The sequence below is a fragment of the Leucoraja erinacea genome, chromosome 4 (genome assembly GCF_028641065.1).
Source record: "Leucoraja erinacea ecotype New England chromosome 4, Leri_hhj_1, whole genome shotgun sequence".
NCBI lineage: Eukaryota > Metazoa > Chordata > Chondrichthyes > Rajiformes > Rajidae > Leucoraja > Leucoraja erinaceus.
In genome coordinates, this window is record NC_073380.1 from 45,800,387 (window position 1) to 45,822,008 (window position 21,622).

Consider the following 21,622-nt stretch of genomic DNA (forward strand, 5'->3'; position numbering starts at 1 on the left):
GTTCACTTACCTGATGGTGCGTTTTAAAGTGCAGCTGGAGAGCCTGACTCCAGCTGCCGCCGCTGTTGCACTTGCTGGGCGTAATGCCGCGCCTGCGCCCTGAGCGGGCTTCTTCACGAAGTCACTCACATGACTCCGAAGTAAAATCTTACCCTGCTCACCCTCTCCAAAGAGTCCAAGCCCTCATGCCCTGGCATTATCCTTATAAATCTGCAGCCAAATAATCAAGGACCATTTATACCCGTCATTCCCTCTTCTCCCCTCTCCTCTGAGGAAGGAAATACAGAAGCTTGAAGGTACCACAAGATTCAAGATATTTAAGAAGGAACTGCAGATGCTGGAAAATCGAAGGTAGACAAAAATGCTGGAGAAACTCAGCCCGTCTGAAGAAGGGTCTCGACCCGAAACGTCACCTATTTCCTTCGCACCATAGATGCTGCCTCACCCGCTGAGTTTTTCCAGCATTTTTGTCTACCTACAAGATTCAAGATATCTTGTTTTCCACTGTTAACATCCTACTTCTCGTAAGCTGAGTCTCAATTTACCAACTTACCTCACTGTGGCTCTTGTACTGCACTTTCTCGGTAGCTACAATGCTGTAACTTTAGATTCTGCATTATGCTAGTTTATTTATGTGTATTACTTATGTATGGCTTGATTGTACTCATGATTTGAATATGTAGCACAAACCAAGTTTTTCCATTGCATTTTAGCTCATATGACAATAACAAACCTATATCTTAATGAAAAATGCTACAGGCTGCAGTAAAGCTGTTTATTTTATCCTTCACATTAAGTTTATAATATTTCTGAAGATGAATAAAGCTTCAATAATACATAGAAACCCACATTTTAGACATTTACAAATACATTCAAGGTGTAGAGAATATTCTGAAGAGATGATACATGACTAGGATTACATAATACATCACACATGATAATAGTTTAAGCACATGCAACAAAGCTGACTAAATTTGAAGTAATATTTTCCATGAAGCATTATAAACACACGCTGGTCTTATGGCATAAATTCACAAGTCTTGCACAGACACCATAAAAAAGACCTGCTCTTTAGAACTAATGGTGTTTTAAAAAAGTGCTCAATCAAGTTAAAACATTCACCGAATGCAAATGTGACTTGAACCAATACAAAAATTCTATTGCTCACAGTACAATCAAGTCCATAGGAAACCGCAGATTCCAGCATTGAAAGTTTTGGATTTGCCATTATTTGCTTTAAATCATTAAACATCATAAATGGAGAGATTTGTCTAATGCAACCTTTTCCCACATTATACAGCTATCAATTTGTTTAATTACATATAGATTAAAAACAGGTAGGAACATATCTATTACTTCCAAATACACATTGAATTGTACATTGTAAGCAAAGCTATTCAAAACAAAGCATAATCATGTGTAAAGCACCAAAGCTTGTTGTATAATTTGACTGGAATAGCAAAAGGAATACATTTCATTACTGTTATAAAACAGCATATTCCTGCCAATCTCAGAATTTCTGCTTTAAATTTGGCCGATTGGTGAAAGATCCGCAGAATCTCCAAAAACTAATATTCTTTGCACTTTTCTATCTGCATTTACACATCTTAATGATATAATATTAAAAAAAAAATTTTGCCCACAGATTTTTAACCTCAGCTTCTCAGATTTCTTTAAACTGGTCCAATGCATAGATATTTCTCATGTGCCCTCCAGATTAATACAAAACAATCAACTAAAAAAAAGTTTCAAAAGAATAAAAACTGGCCAAATGTACATTAATACAGAATACTCATTGAGTAATGTATACCGTATCATTATTTATAAGGCTTGATTTGCAGCTTATATTCTAGGTTTTCAAACTTGGGGCATAATAGAATTCAAAGGGATGCAAAAAAAAATTGTCCATTAATAATGTGCACTTCATGAAAGGTTTATGCATCAGAAGCAGATTTTCTATAATATATTCTAATGTAAAATAACTGCAGTGACTTTTTGTTTAACAGTGCCAGAATGAATATACAATCTGATGTAAATGCACATGGCCCAGCCAGCTCTGTAGTATAGTACTATTTTATACTATTTTTTTTTTAAGAAAGATTATTTTTAAGTGAATGTCCAGTGGTGCAATGATTCAAATTGTTTTTTTTTTCTCTCAAAGGGAAGTGTTTTAATTCAACGTGGAGAATTGGTGTGTGGAAGGATGGAAAAAAATGCTCTATAGTAAGGATTCAAATGTTTTGGATCCTCGGGTTTTTCTTACTCATGGGTCAATTGCTAAAATATATAAACTGACTATAGTGCTATTTTGTAGGTGTAATTCAAATAGGAAAAATTGCTTTTTGATGGCAGTAATGTTGTTCTGTACGGGCATTATCTGCAATTGATTTCGGAGATATTTCATCCTAGATATCTCGCATTTCTTTGGAAAGTTATCTGATTTATGTATTTAACTTGTTTATATTCATTGGATTGGACTGGCTTGGGATTTTATTTTGGTGTGCTGGACACTTGCACCACCTGCATTTGCTGAAGACATGGTCCTTGTGAGTGGCTCTCACAGGGACATGTCAAAATAAACCTCAAGGTCCAAGACAACCTCTGTTGGACGAACCTCGAGATTAATCTCAATAAAACTGCCAACTTTTATAGGACATCCAAAATAAAAAAAACTTCCTTTATTAATGCTGTCGATAGCTGGTCTTTTAACAAACAGAATATTAGTTTTATTAATCCTGGAGATTGGGAGAAGTACCTGGGCACCAGAATAGACTCCTGGGTTGGTTGCTCTCCAGGGATCTCGAGTGACAAACTGGAGGAATGTGGGAACAACCTTCTGCAAGCTGGGCTCCATCCTTTACAGAAGGTTGAACTTTAAAAAAATCTATTTTATTCCCCCCTTTTTTTTTTTTTAAATATCACCTTAGTTTTATACGAGGCCTCCCAAAATGGTTTAGTTAGGCTAAATAGTGTTAGTAGACATTTTCTAAAGTTCCTACACCTGTCTACTACCACTAATGACATGTTATGCACTAGGGCTACGTAGGATCCCTAAGCTTGAGACACAAATCCCACTACCCATCATGAAGTACTACTCTGATTTCAAGTGCCAGTGACCAAATGGAGGCATTGACTTGAGTTTGCCGGAATTGACCTGTACAGGGACATTTTAAAGATTAGGAAACTGTCTCACGGCAGTAAGCTTCTTTGAAGACACCGTTAGGCACAGTTTTAGCGAGGATATCAGCAGAAGTAATAGAAGTCTTCGATTTTAAAATTGACCCACAGGCTAATAGGGCGTTCACCTCAGTGCGTATTCCTCCCTGAATCAGTCCCTGCTCATTACCTCCCTCAAGTTATGCTCCAACATTGACCCTGCGTGGAACATGCTGGCCATTTATACTCCCTCCATGTATATGAGATGCCGGCCGACTTGGGAGACCCTCAGACACATCTCAAGTAGAAGTTTTTTTGCTAAGAACCCGAGGATCGTCCATCACAATAAGGTTCTCGACCTATTAGAGGAAAATGGCCAGCTCCGAATACGTGAATCCCCAATGCCATCTTAGTAAAGTGCTGTGCTTGATGATGTCTCGGTATAGTTTGAGGATAACTCAGGCTTGCTGGGTACAGCTTTCTTGGAGAAGGTGAACAGAGGAGACAGTCAAGGAAACATGCAGTTGCCACTGTTGCCTTGTTTGGTTTCATCGTTGGTGCAAGGAGGTCATAGTTCCCCTGAGAATCAGAAGGTTTGAGAGGTGACCCAGATGATTAGGAATGCTTTAATTGGAACCATTAACACCCTAATGTTTTTTATGGACAATTTGTTTACCTCTAAGTTAATATCTCAGTTTCTTTTGTTACTTCCTCACACTCAGTTTTAATATTGTTATAATAAAGCAGTTAGCTGATCTGGCTATTCCCTGAATAACACGCATCAAGTAACGGTAATGTATAACAATCTTACTTGCATGATCTGGCCCAGGCTCTCATGGGTGACTCTCTAAATGGTGTATTCTGTTTCTTTGTATTTTTTTAACCGTCCCAGCAGTTTTCGCCCACTTAGACGAAAAATGGAAATACTCGGAAAGGGAGGCATACTGGATGCGCATGAATGGATGAACAAAATTGCCACTGTCACTATCTATTATATAGTGAAAACACAGCCAAGGGCACAGGCTTGGCAGAATCAGTGGGTATAGACGACCCTGTTGAGTTTGATTCTAGTCTAGCACTGTGAAGACTTGAGAGGTGGAGAATAATGGTAGGTCCTCCAGATTATGGTACACATGTATATAATCAATTTGATTATACTTACATAATAGTTGTGCAAATACTAAATACCAACAATCTAGATGGAATTCTATGTACCAAAAGTGAATAAAATCAACCAATTTCACATATAGTTTTGAATAGTAATTTCAATATACTTCAATGCTCAATGTAGATGCATGAACAGATTACAATTGAAAATTAACAAGAAATATGTGTTACATTTTTGTTTGGAATGCTGCAGAACAAAATTTAAAAGTAGTTCTAATGAACAAATATGACAAATTGAAGACATTTACGTATCAGATTCATTGATAAAATCCATTCTTTTGCTGAATTATCTATTTTAACTATAGTGGTCATAACTACACTTTCATAGTTGTGAATGTTGGCAATTCCTCCCATATGTTGCCCCTCTGGCCAGGTGAAACAATAATTTTCAACGCAAATATTAAGTTCTTAAACACACCCTTTGCCGGATTCTTGCATGTTTAGACATTATACATTTGAAGAACTAGAACTCATCACAATGAACACCAGTTCAGCAAGCCCTAAAAATTAACTTGACTCTTCAACTAATTTATTTTGATTCGGTGAAAGTATTCGACAAACACCATTTTGAAAAATATTAAATCAATGGAAAACATGCATGCTTTGTATTGTTTCCTTGAGGTATCTTAAACAGAAGCAGCGACTAATAAACACAAAGGTCTGGAAACTTCATTTCATAGACCGGGATGGAATGGTATTGAACATGGCCCGCTGTTACACTCATGGATCCCGATGGGCTTGGAGGTGGCCTGCTGGAGAAGAGGTTAAATCAGATTATTGACTTTCTTCCATCTTTGGAAAAAAAAGTAATTTAAAAACATTTAGAATGAATAACACAAATAGGTCAAACTGTTCTTAAATGACAAATAGTATTATCAAAGAAAAGTTATTTTTAATTTATTTTATTAATAAAATTGTATTTAAATATACATATCAAGTATGGAAGATGTCCAATTATCCTGTCGAAGAGATGTTCTCCTGATAATCTTGCAACTGTAGTAGCTGATGCACAGCTTTGAATACACAGGATCCCAAAGATTAATTCTACAGCCAAGTCATTAAAGTTATTTTAATTCCAGTTTCTGTTTTATCTCCAAAGTAAAACCTTTTGTATAACAAAATAATGTGTTCAATTATTTAAAAGTAGTACGTCAAAACATTATTTTGTTATGCAAAAGGTTTTTGGAGAGAAAACTTCCATTTATTGGAGAGAAAACTTCCATTTATCCAATCACACTTTTCAAATTATGCTCAATTTTACTAAAGAGGTTTTATATTTTTGCATAACTTTCTTCTCATGGGATAATGATGGCTTGCTTCTACTGAGGTTTTCTGGTTTCTGATGTGGCTGATGAGGCTAATGTAGGACAAGTAGTAGGGGGTTGCTGGAGCGAATGCAGGGCACTCTGATGTGCTTCTACCACCATTTATACTCAATGTCATGCTCCCAACATTTGAATGAGCTACTCAGGACCACCTCAAACACTCCTCCTCTATTTTCTGTGAGATTATGGGTCAGAAATTCCCCAAGGGTTGTTTAGGATGATGCACTTTTTCCGAGGTTGCTTTGGGAACTTGATACAATAATTTCCTCTTTCAACATAATTTCTTGCCGATATAGAGTTGGAACAGCCTGCCTGTTTTGGGTGCCTGAAGTTGGATGCGCTAATGATGTGGTTTGTCCATCAGAACCACCTGACTGTAATTAGGATTCAATCTGGGGATGTTAGGTCAGGAAAGCATGCTGATATTGGTTTACTTTTTCTGCCTATGATTTAGGAAAATTACGTGTAGAGTTATTGATGGTCAGGATTGAACTCATATACTATGTCACTCCTTGGCAGGCCGAATGGCCTGTTTTTGCTCTAATAGAACTATTACTTTACGGATGCTCAAGTCAGACAGCATATAGATAAATAATTTATATTTAAGAAGGAACAGCAAATGCTGGGAAAATCAGTTAGGCAAAAATGCTGGAGAAACTCAGTGGATGAGGCAGCATTTATGGAGCGAAGGAATAGGTGACGTTTTGGGTCGAGACCCTTCTTCAGACTGATGTGGGGGTGGGGGGGGCGGGAAGATAAAAGGAAGAGGCGGAAACAGTGGGCTATGGGAGAGCTGGGAACGGGAGGGGAGGAGGGAGAAAGCAAGGACTACCTGAAATTGGAGAAGTCAATGTTCATACTGCTGGGGTGTAAAGTACCCAAGCAAAATATGAGGTGTTGCTCCTCCAATTTGCAGTGGGACTCACTCTGGCCATGGAGGAGGCCCAGGACAGAAAGGTCAGATTCGGAATGGGAGGAGGAGTTGAAGTGCTGTTAATGCGAACTGAGCGGAGGTGTTGGGTGAAGCGATCGCCAAGCCTGCGCTTGGTCTCACTGATGTAGAGCAGTTGGCACCTAGAACAGCAGATGCAATAGATGAGGTTGGAGGAGGTGCAGGTGAACCTCTGCCTCACCTGGAAAGACTGCTTGGGTCCTTGAATGGAGTCGAGGGGGGGGAAGATAAAGCGACAAGTGTAGCATTTCCTGCGTTTGCAAGGGAAAATACCTGGGGGGCCTGGGGGGGGGGGGGGGGGGGGGGGGGGGGGGGGGGGGGGGGGGGGGGGGGGGGGGGGGGGTGAGGTTGGTGGTTTGGGTGGGAAGGGACAAATTAACCAGGGAGTTACGGAGGGAGCGGTCTCTGCGGAAAGCGGAAACTGGAGGAGATGGGAAGATGTGGCCAGTGGTCGGATCCTGTTGGAGGTGGAGAAAATGTTGGAGGATTATCTGTCGTATGTGACGGCTGATAGGGTGGAAGGTGAAGACAAGGGGGAAGAGGACAAGGGGGAAAGAGAACATGTCCTGAAGATAGAGGATATCTCCGATGCCCTGGTTTGGAACACCTCATCCTGGGTGCAGATGCGGCGTAGACGGGGGAAATCGGGAGTAGGGGATAGAGTAGTAGATAAATAATTCATGCTCAATTTCAGGATATATGATAGTCCTGTTTGCCAAAGAGTAACAGAGGAACAATGAACAAATTGCTAGACACATAGCGTTCTATTTATTGGAAATGGTAGAGGATAGAGTTGTGCAACTTTTCAATTCATGGTGAGATCTACGGAACACAATCAGCTTGTTTGAAAATATCCAATAATCTCTTTCCTGTTCTGTCTTGTAAATCATATAGGTTTACAAAGAAAATCAAAGGTGCATAAAAAGATCAAATTTTAGACCAGCAATAAATTGATTGCAAAGAGATAACTTTAACTGCGTCACATTGGTTGTTCGTGATTTTTTTTGTACTGGTCATTAACCACTACCTGGAATATGTTGTCTAATTTAGTCTTGGATAGCAAGCTGTTGAATGTGAAATTTTAAAAGTTGAGGAATTTAATTATTCACTGGTGGGGTTAATTCACATTATTTTCATAATTGTTTTAACATTTGGACTCATTTAAAAGGCTTAAAAATGTATTTTCAATGTAATGTATCAAAATTTAGAAACTGTTTTGGTTGTGAAGATGATTTTCTTGTAGGTACGTGCGGAAACCAATTTCAACAGTTCGGTCACTTCTTTAGGTAAAGTTAAAGACTAATAACAGAAGGTAGTTCAATATGCAAGTTAACATTCTTTAGTTGCTGTGTAATAATTGTACACTCATTTTATTGTACTTTACTAGATACTGGTTAGCTATTATTAAATTAAATACATTTAAACATTTTTATTAAACCAGAAGCACTCACCTTATTGTCAATTCAAATATCTCTGCAAGCTTGTCATGGAGAAGGTTTGACTGGAAGAGAGGTAAATAAGACATTGTGGTGTGGGAAATAAACCAAAGACAAACTGATATAGTATAAAAGTATCTATTTTTTAAACTAGTTACTAGTTAAGCTTTAAGACTAGCCCTCTAATAAGTGTTTGACTAGATTTTGTTTAAATAGCTGAATAAATCATGTTGAATATCACGACAAAGAGAATGTTGGTATTTATTCACAGGCACATGATTCCTTGCACTCAGATGTTAATTAAAATGTATCAAAATATTTCAATTCCAGCATACCCCAAAATGAACAATGTGCCCTCCTCAACAATCACCAACCTCTACCCTCTCACAAAGAACGTTTTCAGTTGGAAAGAGAGTGGATGGCACAGTGGCGCAGCGGTAGAGTTGCTGCCATACAACGCCAGAGACCCGGGTCTGTCTATGGGTTCTGTCTGCACGGAGTATGTACGTTCTCCTGGTGACTGTTCTCCGGGTTTTCTCCGGGTGCTCCTGTTTCCTCCCACACTCCAAAGACGTATAGGTTTATAGGTTAATAGGCTTCTGTAAAATATTGCAAATTGCCCCTAGTGTGTAGGACGGTGGTAGTGTACGGGATGATCACTGGCCGGCATAGACTCGGTAGGCTGAAGGGCCCGTCTCCATGCTGTGGAATCTAAAGAAGAAATGCAATAAACAGAGCAGATATGTTAAATACACCATTGCTTGATCTAACCTTGGATTCACATTGAGCCGCAATCTCCTCAAATGGTGCCTTCTGGAACTTCTCAATTATTTGGCGGCGCTTCTCCCTTTCTTGTTCTTCAAGATTTTGGCTATCTGAAATGATGAATTCCAATTCATAAAAATGACAAGATAACACTGAATCCATTAAAATAAGTGCCCACAAACTTTGACACAAATCCATTCCATGGAATGTATTCACATGCCATTATCATCAGAACCAGCCTGTAAAACACATTCAATAAATGCTAGTCTGGATAGCTCAAAGTTTATTCCATATTCCAATTCTCTCCGAAATTCTCTCCACCCCCAACCCTGTCATGTTATGCTATGACTTGCTTTACCACGAAACACATACCGATAGCTTTCTTTAGCGTTTCAAAGGTGATTTCTTCAACTATCTTAGCCTGTGGAAATAAAAGGAACACTTCTGTAGATCTTGCATCAAACCTTGCACCACTTTAAGAAAGACACGAAGGCCACAGAGGAGGCTTGCTAGCAGGATTCCAGGGATTAGTTATGCGGATACTCTGGAGAATCAGTGTAGTAACAGCATGGGTGGATGCCATTTGATCAATCTTGTCTCTAACAGTTCTTAAGTAGGAGCAATCTTGCTAATTCCACTGGCAGCAGACAAAATAGCAAATTTCAAATACTTTCTTCTTGCCAGAACATATCAAATCTCCATTTGAATGTTGAAAATGAATGCCCTCCATTACTTCCCCCTCAACCTGGATACCATCTCTCCAGAGATGCTGCCTGTTCCGCTGAGTTACTTCAGCATTTTGTGTCTATCTTTGGTTTAAACCAGCATCTGCAGTTCCTTCACACCCTGTTCACACTAGTTCTATGTTATCCAACTTTTTCATCCACTCCCTGCACACTAGGGGCAATTTGCAGAGGCCAATTAACTTACAAACCTGCACGTCTTTGGGATGTGTGAGGAAACCAGAGCACCTGGGGGAAATCAATGCGGTCATAGGGTGAACTTACAAACAGTACACATGTAACACTTGAGGCCAGGATCGAACAGCGGGTCTATGAGGCAACGGCCCTACCAGCTACGCCACTGTGCTACCCCGTCTCAGATATCCAGCTTGCAACTATTGCCTCTGCTGCACTCCTCTTTGTCACTACATGCTTCTGTCATGGAACATTATTTTTAAGAATTTGTTGTAGAAACGGTCACCAAGCTATTATGCTTCACCAAGCTGGACAGCTAGTATGGCTAGGAGATAGTGGTGCAGTGGTCAGTTGCTGCCTTACAGTGCCATAGATCCCCATTCGATCCTGACTACAAGTGCCGTCTGTATGGAGTTTGTATGTTCTCTCTGTGACCGCGCGTGGGTTTTCTCCTGGTGCTCCAGTTTACTCCCACACTACAAAGTCGTGCAGGTCTGTCGGGTAATTGTCTTCTGTAAAATTGTAAATTGTCCCTAATGTGTAGGATAGTGCTAGTGTATGGGGATTGCTGGTCTGCGTGTACCCAGTGGGCCGAATGGCCTGTTTCTGTGTTTTATCTCTAAACTAAAGATAGATATTATGGAAGTGCAGGATGGCAAGTGTTAGCAGCCCAAATTGATTTATTCCATGGGCACTACTGATGTATGGCAGACTGGGAATTGAAAGCCCCCTACGGCTAGAATTTAACAATTCTGGAATTCTACAAATGTCAATAAAATTCTTATCCCTGCACATTAGAGACTATTTAATAAAATACTTCATAATGTAATTACATTTTTAAGCAAATACCTAAAAATATAGTTCCAACAAAATCATTTATTTTTAGGGAGAGGTTATTCAGTTTATTGATGGGGGTGAAAGAAATTTACAGGAAACGTAATTTACGTTTCAAAGAATTCATTTCATAACAGCACAACTGTCAGAGAATTAGGAACAATATTACATGTAGGAATTTATTTTAACTATACCTTGTCCTGCTGAACATTGACACCAAGGAGGTCAACTTGGATTGACACTGTGTCAACAATGCTTTTTCTTCTGGACAGCCTATCTTCATCTGAAAAAAAATACGGGCAATATAAATCAAAAGTTAATTGTTCATAGTACTTAAACCATTTACTAAAACATATAGATATATTGGAACTTAGTTTTTAAGAACATGCTGTAGTATCTAACCTTGCCATCATCCCATTTCATAAGGTATCACAGGCCCAGTTTAGGACAACGGGAGTGTTATCTTAATTTGGTGCAAAATGTCTAGTAAAATGCATCAATAAATGTAGGCAGTACAAATCTTTCTGGTCAAGGGCCCTCCAGTCTGAAATACACCCACTCTGACCTCCACCACCAAACTAATTTTGTATCCAGTTGGCTAGCACCCATAGTGGATAGCAATGTGAACTTTGCAAGGACAAATTTATGCGTCGATCAGCTATAACGCAGAGATTGCCAGTAATTGTAGTTGAACAAACCTCACTCAACTGAGATAGTCATCAACCAGGTGGTACAATTATTGCACACAGCCCCATGTACATCCACCGTGCTTTGGCCCATAACCTTAATCTACATTATCCATGGAGACCATATGTTCTGCGGCACTATATGCTCTCTCAGATTTGATCAAGAAACAAAACCCACTATTTGACAATACTTTATAATTGTCTGCACTTGGAAGCTGGTAATACACATTCGATGGAACAACAATATTGTTAATTTGTGTCAAGCTACTTGTACGCCAGCTACCTAACCTTTAGTTCTTGGTCAATACCGAGAACAAAGGTACCTACTCACAAACATTTAATTATTCATTGGGATCAGGTCTTGATTTCCTTCGGCAAGTCAGGGCTAAAGTCTGACTAACTTGGTCGAATCAAATTTGAAGGTGAAGTTTAATGAAAATGTAGGGGAGGCATTTGGTAATATCTCTGCCCACTGTCGAAAGAAAGCGTTAGCACTGTGGTTTGGGCATTAGGATTATTAGAAGGCCTATTCTTTTGTTGAAGCACTGTTGAGTTTTAAGTTTTTAATAAGGTTGCAACTAAATGATTGTGTTGATTTTCCATTCCTTTCATACAGTGGGTAATAGAAAGCCTGTAAGAAGCTTAGATGATTAGATGAAAGCCATTAAACTAAAAAGGGTCAAGATATTTGGGATGTTTTACTCTAGAAAAGGAATTTCTTTCAGGATATTTGATTGTGACATTTAAAATATGGCATACTAGAGAGTATTTATTTGTGGATATATATTAATCTAATTATATAACCATTAGGGTGAACCTTGGGCATGGGCACAATATACTAAAGCACAATCATGGTAGATGAAAGGTTTGGCAGAAAGGGATTAACTATTTAAACTCACAGCTCAAACCAATGCTAATGAAATAAGTCTTTTGTTTCTGACTGTTGATGACAGGCAAAATAAAATGGAAAATGTTTGAAACACTCAGATCTGACAGCACCCAAGGAGAAGAAAACAGAGTTAATGCTTGGGTTTAATAATCTTTGAATGAGGAACAGATGTAGATAAACAACTTCAAAATTGCAGAGAAAGTAGGGAGAAGAGCAACCAAGAGATAAGGTCTTTAATGGGGTGGAAGGCTGCAGTGATTACATGCTAAAAGGGATGATAATGTAACTAAAATGTAGAGATGTAAACACAGAAAGTATCTCAGTAATGGAGAGTGAATGCTCGAAATATTTCATAAAAATGGTGGAAATACGCAACAATTGAAATTGGTGAATTAAATGTTGACTTTGGAACTAGTCAAAAATATGAGGTTGACTCCTTATAGTTAATATCCTCTCGGCAGTATTAATAAAGAAAAATCCCCAAACACCTGTCCAACAGATCAGAAACACTCTTCAGGAGTCAGATGTGGATTTATCAATGACCACTGTCTGCAGAAGACTTCATGAACAGAAATACAGAGGCTACACTGCAAGATGCATACCACTGGTTAGCTGCAAAAATAAGATGGCCAGGTTAGTTTGCCAAGAAGTACTTAAAAGAGCAACCATTGTTGTGGAAAAAGGTCTTGTGGACAGATGAGACGAAGATTAACTTATATCAGAGTGATGGCAAGAGCAAAGTATGGAGGAGAGAAGGAACTGCCCAAGATCCAAAGCATACCACCTCATCTTTGAAACACAGTGGTGGGGGGTGTTATGGGCTGGGCATGTATAGCTGCTGAAGGTACTGGAATTCTCTGCGCCGTAGAGTGGTAAAGGTCAGATCACGAGACATCTTCATGGTGGAGAAGAATTGAGTGTAATAGGAACTGATGCAGAGCAGAATTGATGATACAACTGCTGATGGTAGTAGCATAATGAATTCTGAAGTGCATGGACCCATCCTATCTGCTTAAGTTCAAACAAATGGCTCAAAACTCATTGGCCAGCGGTTCATTCTACAGCAAGACAATTATCCCAAACATACTGCTAAAGCAAAAAAAAAAGTTTTTCAAAGCTAGAAAATTGTCAATCCTTGAGTGGTCGTCAATCACCCAATCTGAACCTAAATGAGCATGCCTTTTATATGCTGAAGAGAAAATTGAAGGGGACTAGCCCCCAAAACTGCAATACAGGCCTGGCAAAGCATCACCAGAGAAGCCACCCAGCAACTGGTGATGTCCATGAATCGCCGACTTCAAGCAGTCATTGCATGCAAAGGATATGCAACAAAATACTAAACATAACTACTTTCATTTACATGACATTGCTGTGTACCAAACATTACGGTGCCCTGAAATGGGGGGACTATGTATAAACACTGCTGACATTTCTACATGGTGAAACCAAAATGTATAAAAATACCCTTCATTAAAATCTGACAATGTGCACTTTAACCACATGTAATTTTTTCTATTATAAATCTCAAATTCTGGAGTACAGAGGCAAATAAATAAATGACGGTTCTTTGTCCCAAACATTATGGAGGGCACTGTATAAATTAAGTTACCAGTCATTTATAAATCAGATATTTTTATAGCTGTCTGTTAGATAGGTGCTTAGATATTTATTTCAAGGTCAGATAATCTTTGGAATTCTCTGCGCCGTAGAGTGGTAAAGGTCAGATAACGAGACATCTTCATGGTGGAGAAGGATTGAGTGTAATAGGAAATTGATGCAGAGCAGAATTGAGACCAGCATAGATCAGCCATGATCATATTGAACACCAGAGCAGGATGGAGGGGCCTACTCCAGTGGTCTATTCCTGCCCCAATTTCCCCACATTTTTGTATTGCCTTGCGTTGTTTTAATTTTAAAAGACTTTCTCTCTCCTGAATGACCTCCAGGAAACAGTTTCAAAACAAGGGTTTGGCCATTTGGAACTGAGATGGAAAGACATTGCTTCAGAGGGGCACTAATGTTTGCAATTCATGTGCCAAGGACGTTCAGACATTATATATATTCAATGCAGGGATTGGCATTATCTTTTGAAATGAAAACCATTAAGGGATTTAAAGTTAGTTTAGAAAAGTGACACTGAGGCAAGAGATCAGCCAATGTATTAATGTATAACCAAGACTTGCTTCTATTTCTTATCTTCCTGCAGCATAGCTCCCTCATTCCAGAGATTATCTTGCAAACCTTTGCCTGCCAATGCACATACAAGAACAAAGCAAACAGAAACATCCAAACTGTCCCTCGTGTGGTTTAACCAGTCAATCGCATCAGCTTCATTTATTATGTTGCAACATCCTTGCAATAAACTTATTTGCAAGACTGCTTCGATAATAGGAAAATTAAAAAATCAGTTCGATTTCAGTTTAGTTTATTGTCACATGTACAGTGAAAAGCTTTTGTTGCATGCTAACCAGTCAGCAGAAAGACCAAACATAGAGATAATAATTAGTTAGTATGTAGAAAGAAGTAACGCATTGTAATCATGTATTGTCTTACTGTAGCGGCACCTAGTGGTTAAACTGTGTATGTAGAACCCTCGCCATAGGTCGGGATTGTCATGTGACAGGGTTCGTTCGCGGGCTTTTCAGTGTGTTCAGTAGCTAGTGCTCTTCACGACGACAAGAGCCAAAAGCGTTTTCTCTCAACTATGTGCTCATGTGTTCAAGTGTTGTTTTGACAATAAAAACCATTTTGCTCTACCCGCTTGGTCTCGCTACAATTGGTGACCCCGTCGATCCGAACATTTTTCGGATCCGCTATTATGGACGCAGCCACTAACCTTGACACCAACCCTGCCCAGCAAAACGCAGTTTCTCTAAAGCTGCCCGTTTTCTGGACGACACAACCTCATGTATGGTTTCAGCACATTGAGGACCAATTCCAGGTTCGACACATTATCGCCGATTCAACTAAATATTTCTATGTGGTCGGCGCTGGACCAAGAAACCGCCGGTTGTTTAATTCCTCACCTTCAACAACCACCAGCCAACGGCAAGTACGAGGGCCTCAAGGCACTGTTGCTGCATAATTTTGGGCTTAGCCACCGCGATCAGGCCTTCAGAATCCTGCACGGTGACCGCAAGCCGTCAGTACTGATGAGCGAAATGCTCTCACTGATGGACAGTCACCAGCCTTGTTGTCTCTTTGAGCAGGCGTTCCTCGAACAGATCCAATCCAACTTTATTTGTTAAGCACTTTAAAACAGCCAATGTTGACCAAAGTGATGCCGGATGACATCCGCCTGCTCCTCGCCGGTAGCAACTTCACTGACCCCCTGCAACTAGCCGAAAGAGCGGACTAGCTGTGGTAAGCCAAGTAGCAAGATGGCACTTCCATTAGCCGGGGGTCTACATTCTGCGACGGCCTCGATTGCAGCGGATATCGGTAAACGTCTGTGGTGTTACTACCACCAACGCTGGGGTGTGGAGGCCTGCTGAGGCCGTTCTCCCTGCTCGCAACCGGGAAAAGCTTTGGCCGATCGCCAGTAGAGGCTATCGCGGTTGGTCAGAAACATCGCTTCCACGTCTGGGACTGTTGTTCCGGGCTCCAATTCCTTGTCGACACGGGAGCAGCGATCAGCATACTACCCCTGTCCGAAGTCGACACCCGTTGCGGCAAGCAAGACCCTGCCCTGACCGCCGTCAACGGCAGCCCTATCCGGACTTATGGGGCGTGTACAGTTTTCGGGGGTCTTATAGCGGCACCTAGTGGTTAAACTGCGTATGCAGAACCCTCGTTATAGGTCAGGACTGTCACGCCACAGGGTTCGTCTGCGGGCTTTTCAGTGTGTTCAGTAGCTAGTGTTCTTCACAACGACAAGAGCTAAAAACGTTTTCTCTCGACTAAGTGCTCGTGTGGTTCAAGTGTTGTTTTGACAATAAAAACCATTTTGCTCTACCCGCTTGGTCTCGCTAAATTATTTTCAATTGTAATCAAGTATTGTCTTACTGATGACTGGTTAGCACGCAACAAACACTTGTCACTGTACCTCAGTTCAGTTTAGTTTATTGTCAAGTGTACCGTACTGTGTGCTGGTGTCACAGGGGACTGCCGCCTTGCTCAACTTTTGCTAATCGCTTACCTCAACGGAGATGTGATTTTTTCCATATTCTATCTCCGTCTGCACTGCGGCCTAGCATCGTTGAGATGGCGGCCTTTGCAGGAGATCGACCGGGAGCTCCATCGTGGGAGCCTGCAGGACTTAGCATCACGGAGCTCGCGATCCCTGTAGGGGGGGGGGGGGTCATCTTTGGAGCTCCAACCGTGGGAGTCTGCGAGACTAACATCGCAGAGCCTGCGGTCTCTGGCAGAGACCGACATCGGTGACTCCAAGCCGCAGGAGTTTAGACCGCCCCGACGTGGAAGTTTCGATTGCCCCGACGGGGGCTTTGACTGCCGGCTGCGGATGGTTCGAATGCCCCGACCGCGGAAGAATAAAGAGGAAGGAGATTGGACTTTATTGCCTTCCATCACAGTGAGAATTGTGGTGGATCCACTGTGGTGGATGTTTATGTTTACTTTTATGTAGTTGTGTGGCTTGTTGCTGTTTTTAGTATGGCTGTATGGTAATCTGAATTTCACTGTACCTTAATTGGTACATGTGACAATAAACTGACCTTGAAACCTTGAATACTTGACAAGCACAGTGGAATACAGCATACATCAGCACTATAAACTCATGACACAATGTATGGTACACAAAAATGCTGGAGAAACTCAGCGGGTGCAGCAGCATCTATGGAGCACCCGCTGAGTTTGTCCAGCATTTTTGTGTACCTTTGATTTTCCAGCATCTGCAGTTCCTTCGTAAACACAATGTATCGGTTTGCTCTGAATAAACCTTGGTTCTGAAACACGGGAGACTGAGCACCCAGCTCAGGCAGAAATTCCTCTTCCTAGAATAGATAACCGATGGACTTGCCCATTAATTGAGTTTAAGTGATGCAATGCAGAGTTCAACAGTTTTCTTTTAATTTCATGATGAACAAGTTCAAAAATTGAGTTAACCAATTTACTCAAGTAATTACTGATACAATCATTAGCTGAATTCTGCAATAGCTTATCTTTGATAGCTTTTACCTTTCAGCAATATCAAGAAAATGCATTGATCAGTTTAAGATATTTTGCATTGTGCAATATTTGTCTGTGATCCTTACACAATTTATAAGAGGCAAGTAAGCTAAAGTGATATGGCACACTTATGCATTTTGCTTTGAAATCAGCAGCAGCACTTCTTACGGGTGTTTAGCTCATGTCTATGAACTAGTGCAAGGCAGTAACAATTTGGTGAAATAGAGTCTCATGCTGGGATGCAGCATCCATGCTTTTGTTTTTGAAAAACATGATGCGGCTCCTACTAAGCTAATGTTTACCTCTCGATTTCCGCCTGCAATTATATCTGGGCTTTCCTGAAGTGGGAAGCTGTTTGAGGACTAGGCATAGGAGACAAAGTAAAGAGGAAAGTGAAGAAAGGTGTAAAATAAATGTATATTTATGAGAAATAACATTAATATTTCTATTTTTGAAAGAACTATAATAATATCACCCTCAAGTATGGGCAATGTACATAATCTCATGCATTAAAAAAAACTAAAAATGCATTTTAAATGGTGACAATTCTGATTTTAACCGTATTTTATGCGCAAATAAAATTAAACTAAATGTTCATTTGCTCGTTTAAAATAGTTTCCACTTCCATGATCAAATGCCTTTATTAGTCAGCAGTATTTGAACAGCATAAAAAATAAAAAAATTGATTATGATACGTCTACAAACTTTAAAAGGAAATTTCCGACTCAATTATACTTTATGCAATGATTCTAGAAAGACAAGGAGTCCCAAAGATACAAAGTATTTATCTGTCACTTAATGACAGAAGCTGGGCATATCAACTAAATATTATTTGCTGGACTAATTAAGGCAATGAGCAACCTTTTTGAAAATATGGCTACTCTGCAAATCTGGAACAAAATGTAAAAATGCCAGCTGCAGCAAAACTGGGGGCAGAAAATATAAATCTGTAGAGAGAGATGTAGAGTGAACATTTCAGGTTTATGACCCTTGGTCATTACAAGAATAGCGATAAAACGTGTGTACAATTTGCGGAGTGAGGGAGGGGTTGAGGTTGAGTGGACGTTGATTCTAGAGAATGGGTTGAGCCCAGAATTTTTAACCATGCTGCAACTTACCAGTATTTGATTTTTCAGCATGGAAATCTTATACCTCCACCATTAAGTTAACAGGACATTCTGCAATGCAGCAGTTTGATAATGTTCACGGACCAAGCTCTATCCATAAAAAACCTTTGATATTCAGCTGAGCTGCGGCTATTAAAACCTTTCACCATGTTGCGTGTAACCGTGGGAAACACTGGGCTTATCTTAGCCTCACTTCAATCTCACAACAATTTTCTTCTATTGAGGTCAAGTTATCTACGTCATTGCCAACATTGTGCAGATTTTCAAAACAAGTTTCAAATATAAATGTGAAGCAAAATGCCCACGTTATAACTCTCAAGACAAAGAATGTGGCAGGTACTAGCAACCATATAAACAATTGACCACAACTCCTGATTTCACCATATTTAAAGAAAGAATAAGATTGTAAACAGCTACTCTGTGAACTGCTAATCACTCCTAAAAAATCCAGGCTACACTCGCAGATAGGTAATTGTCTAGACTTCTTCCGATAATACATGCAACCTGCTTGCAAGTTCAATTTGTTTCGGCACAGTGTCAAATAAATCATCCATAAATCAATCTTTTTTTGCCAAAGGCAAAGATATATTTGATCAATTTAGCTGTTTTGTTTAAAAAAAATCTGTAAAAATCTTGTTGTAAGAGATCAAAGCAATCATGCGTTTCTGGCCTTGATTATCATAAAGACAGATACTACAGATTATAACACATACACTTACCTGTAGGTTGGGGAACATAAGGCACAGACAGCCTGTCTACACTGTAGCCACTGCCAGCGAGTGCATCAGCAATCTTGTTTTGCAAAAAAATACAGCTTTTGTCCTGTGTCTCCAAGGACTTGGGCAATCTAAATAGATAGAAATTATAAAGTAAGATCATACAAAACTCCACAAATGCAAAACCAGTAATCCAGTTACCTTTTCATAGAATTTAAATCCACAGTGCTAAATCATTGCAACATTTATGAAATCTGACGTGCAATAAATGTGCAAGAAAAACTATTGAAATATCATCTGCCCATATTTGAAATGTTGCCAGATCTGCAACATTTACAGTCTGGAAGCCTTAGAAAATGGTCATCATGCAATGAGGACACAGTGGCACAGCTGGTAGAGCTGCTGCCTCACAACACCAGAGAACAACTGGGGTCAATCCCGCCTTCAAAATACCTTCCAAAAATGTCCGGGAGTGGCTTCTGCAAATTGCCCTCCCAAGTGTGCGGGGAGTGGTTGAGAAAGTTGGATAACGTAGAACTAGTATAAAGAGGTAATCGATGGTCAGTGTGGACTTGGAGGGCTGAAGGACCCGTTTCCATGCTGCATCTCTAAACTAAACTATTTTTGGTATGAGGTCAAGTTATCTACTTGCTTGCCCTGCAAACACCCTTTGTGCAGATTTTCAAAACAAGTTTCAAATATAACATGTGAGCAAAATGCCCAGTTTAACTCTCAAGACAAAGAATTTGGCAGGTACTAGCCAACCATATAAACAATTGACCACACAACTCGATTCACCATATTAAAGAAAGAATAAGATTGTAAACAGATACTCAGTGAGCTGAAAATCACTCCTAAAAAACCCTTAGACTACACTCGCAGATGTGTAATCAATTGACTTAACCTTCACTCTCCGAATGCTATTGCTAAAAAAAGTCGCAGATTCAATTACTGTTTGCACAGTGTTCAATTGTTTCGGCACAGTGTCAAATAAATCATCCAAAATCAATCTTTTTTTGAATCTTGTTGTAAGAGATCAAAGCAATCATGCGTTTCTGGCCTTGATTATCATAAAGACAGATACTACAGATTATAACACATACACTTACCTGTAGGTTGGGGAACATAAGGCACAGACAGCCTGTCTACACTGTAGCCACTGCCAGCGAGTGCATCAGCAATCTTGTTTTGCAAAAAAATACAGCTTTTGTCCTGTGTCTCCAAGGACTTGGGCAATCTAAATAGATAGAAATTATAAAGTAAGATCATACAAAACTCCACAAATGCAAAACCAGTAATCCAGTTACCTTTTCATAGAATTTAAATCCACAGTGCTAAATCATTGCAACATTTATGAAATCTGACGTGCAATAAATGTGCAAGAAAAACTATTGAAATATCATCTGCCCATATTTGAAATGTTGCCAGATCTGCAACATTTACAGTCTGGAAGCCTTAGAAAATGGTCATCATGCAATGAGGACACAGTGGCACAGCTGGTAGAGCTGCTGCCTCACAACACCAGAGAACAACTGGGGTCAATCCCGACTTCAAAATTCCTTCCAAAAATGTCCGGGTTTGGAGTTTAATTGGCTTCTGCAAATTGCCCTCCCAAGTGTGTGGGGAGTGGTTGAGAAAGTGGGATAAAATAGAACTAGTATAAAGAGGTAATCGATGGTCAGTGTGGATTTGGAGGGCTTGAAGGACCCGTTTCCATGCTGCATCTCTAAACTAAACTAATTTGGTATGGATCCTTGATGCCCCCTTGCTTCTGTAAACAGGTCAGAGATAATATAGACTACAGTCTGAAGAAGGGTTTCGGCCCGAAACGTCGCCTATTTCCTTCGCTCCATAGATGCTGCTGCACCCGCTGAGTTTCTCCAGCATTTTTGTGTACCTTAGACTACAGTTAGGTCTGGCATTTGACATAGTTCCACCATTTAAATTTCCAAACCTTCCTTGCTTGGTCCTTTCTTGCCACACCCTGCCCCATCATCTTCCATCCCCTTGCCAACCACCCATTTGCAGAAACAATATTAAAATTGGTAATCTTGGACCTCATCCATCAGCTGAATGAAGAACAAAAGATAACTGTTGAAGAAATTAAAGGATATTTTATACAAAATAATTAATGAATTCAATCTGGGGCTGATAAAAACAAATCTCTTTGCAAGGTGGCAACCAATGAAATGAACTACAATTTACACAAAAAGCTGGAGTAACTCAGCGGGACAGTCAGCATCTCTGGAGAGAAGGAGTGGGTGATGTTTCGGGTCGAGACCCTTCTTCAGTCTGAGCTACTCCAGCTTTTTGTGTCTATCTTTGGTTTAAACCAGCATCTGCAGTTGCTTCTTCCACAAATTAACTACAATAATCAGTTCTAATGTGTTGGTTGAGTAATGATATGGAAATGCTGGCACTGACATTTGAATTAAACTTTAATTTTGCATAAAGATACATGGCCAACTGGGTAGCTGGCATATGATCAAAATGCACAAAAATGCATTCATAAGATTAAAAGCCAA

At 39.9% G+C, this 21,622-nt stretch overlaps 1 protein-coding gene across 1 annotated transcript in view; it reads right to left on the reverse strand.

Moving 5' to 3' along the window:
- Positions 1 to 761: 761 nt before the first annotated feature.
- Positions 762 to 21,622, reverse strand: part of LOC129696341 (protein EFR3 homolog A-like) — a 115,767-nt gene continuing 94,906 nt past the window's right edge. Inside the window, exons 19-24 of the mRNA XM_055634160.1 lie at positions 20,207 to 20,334; positions 10,747 to 10,835; positions 9,174 to 9,222; positions 8,808 to 8,911; positions 8,052 to 8,101; positions 762 to 5,072 (exon numbers count right to left, since the gene is read on the reverse strand). Coding sequence (XP_055490135.1) covers positions 4,967 to 5,072; positions 8,052 to 8,101; positions 8,808 to 8,911; positions 9,174 to 9,222; positions 10,747 to 10,835; positions 20,207 to 20,334 — 526 coding nt within the window. The 3' untranslated portion in view covers positions 762 to 4,966. The remainder of the gene's footprint in view (positions 5,073 to 8,051; positions 8,102 to 8,807; positions 8,912 to 9,173; positions 9,223 to 10,746; positions 10,836 to 20,206; positions 20,335 to 21,622) is intronic.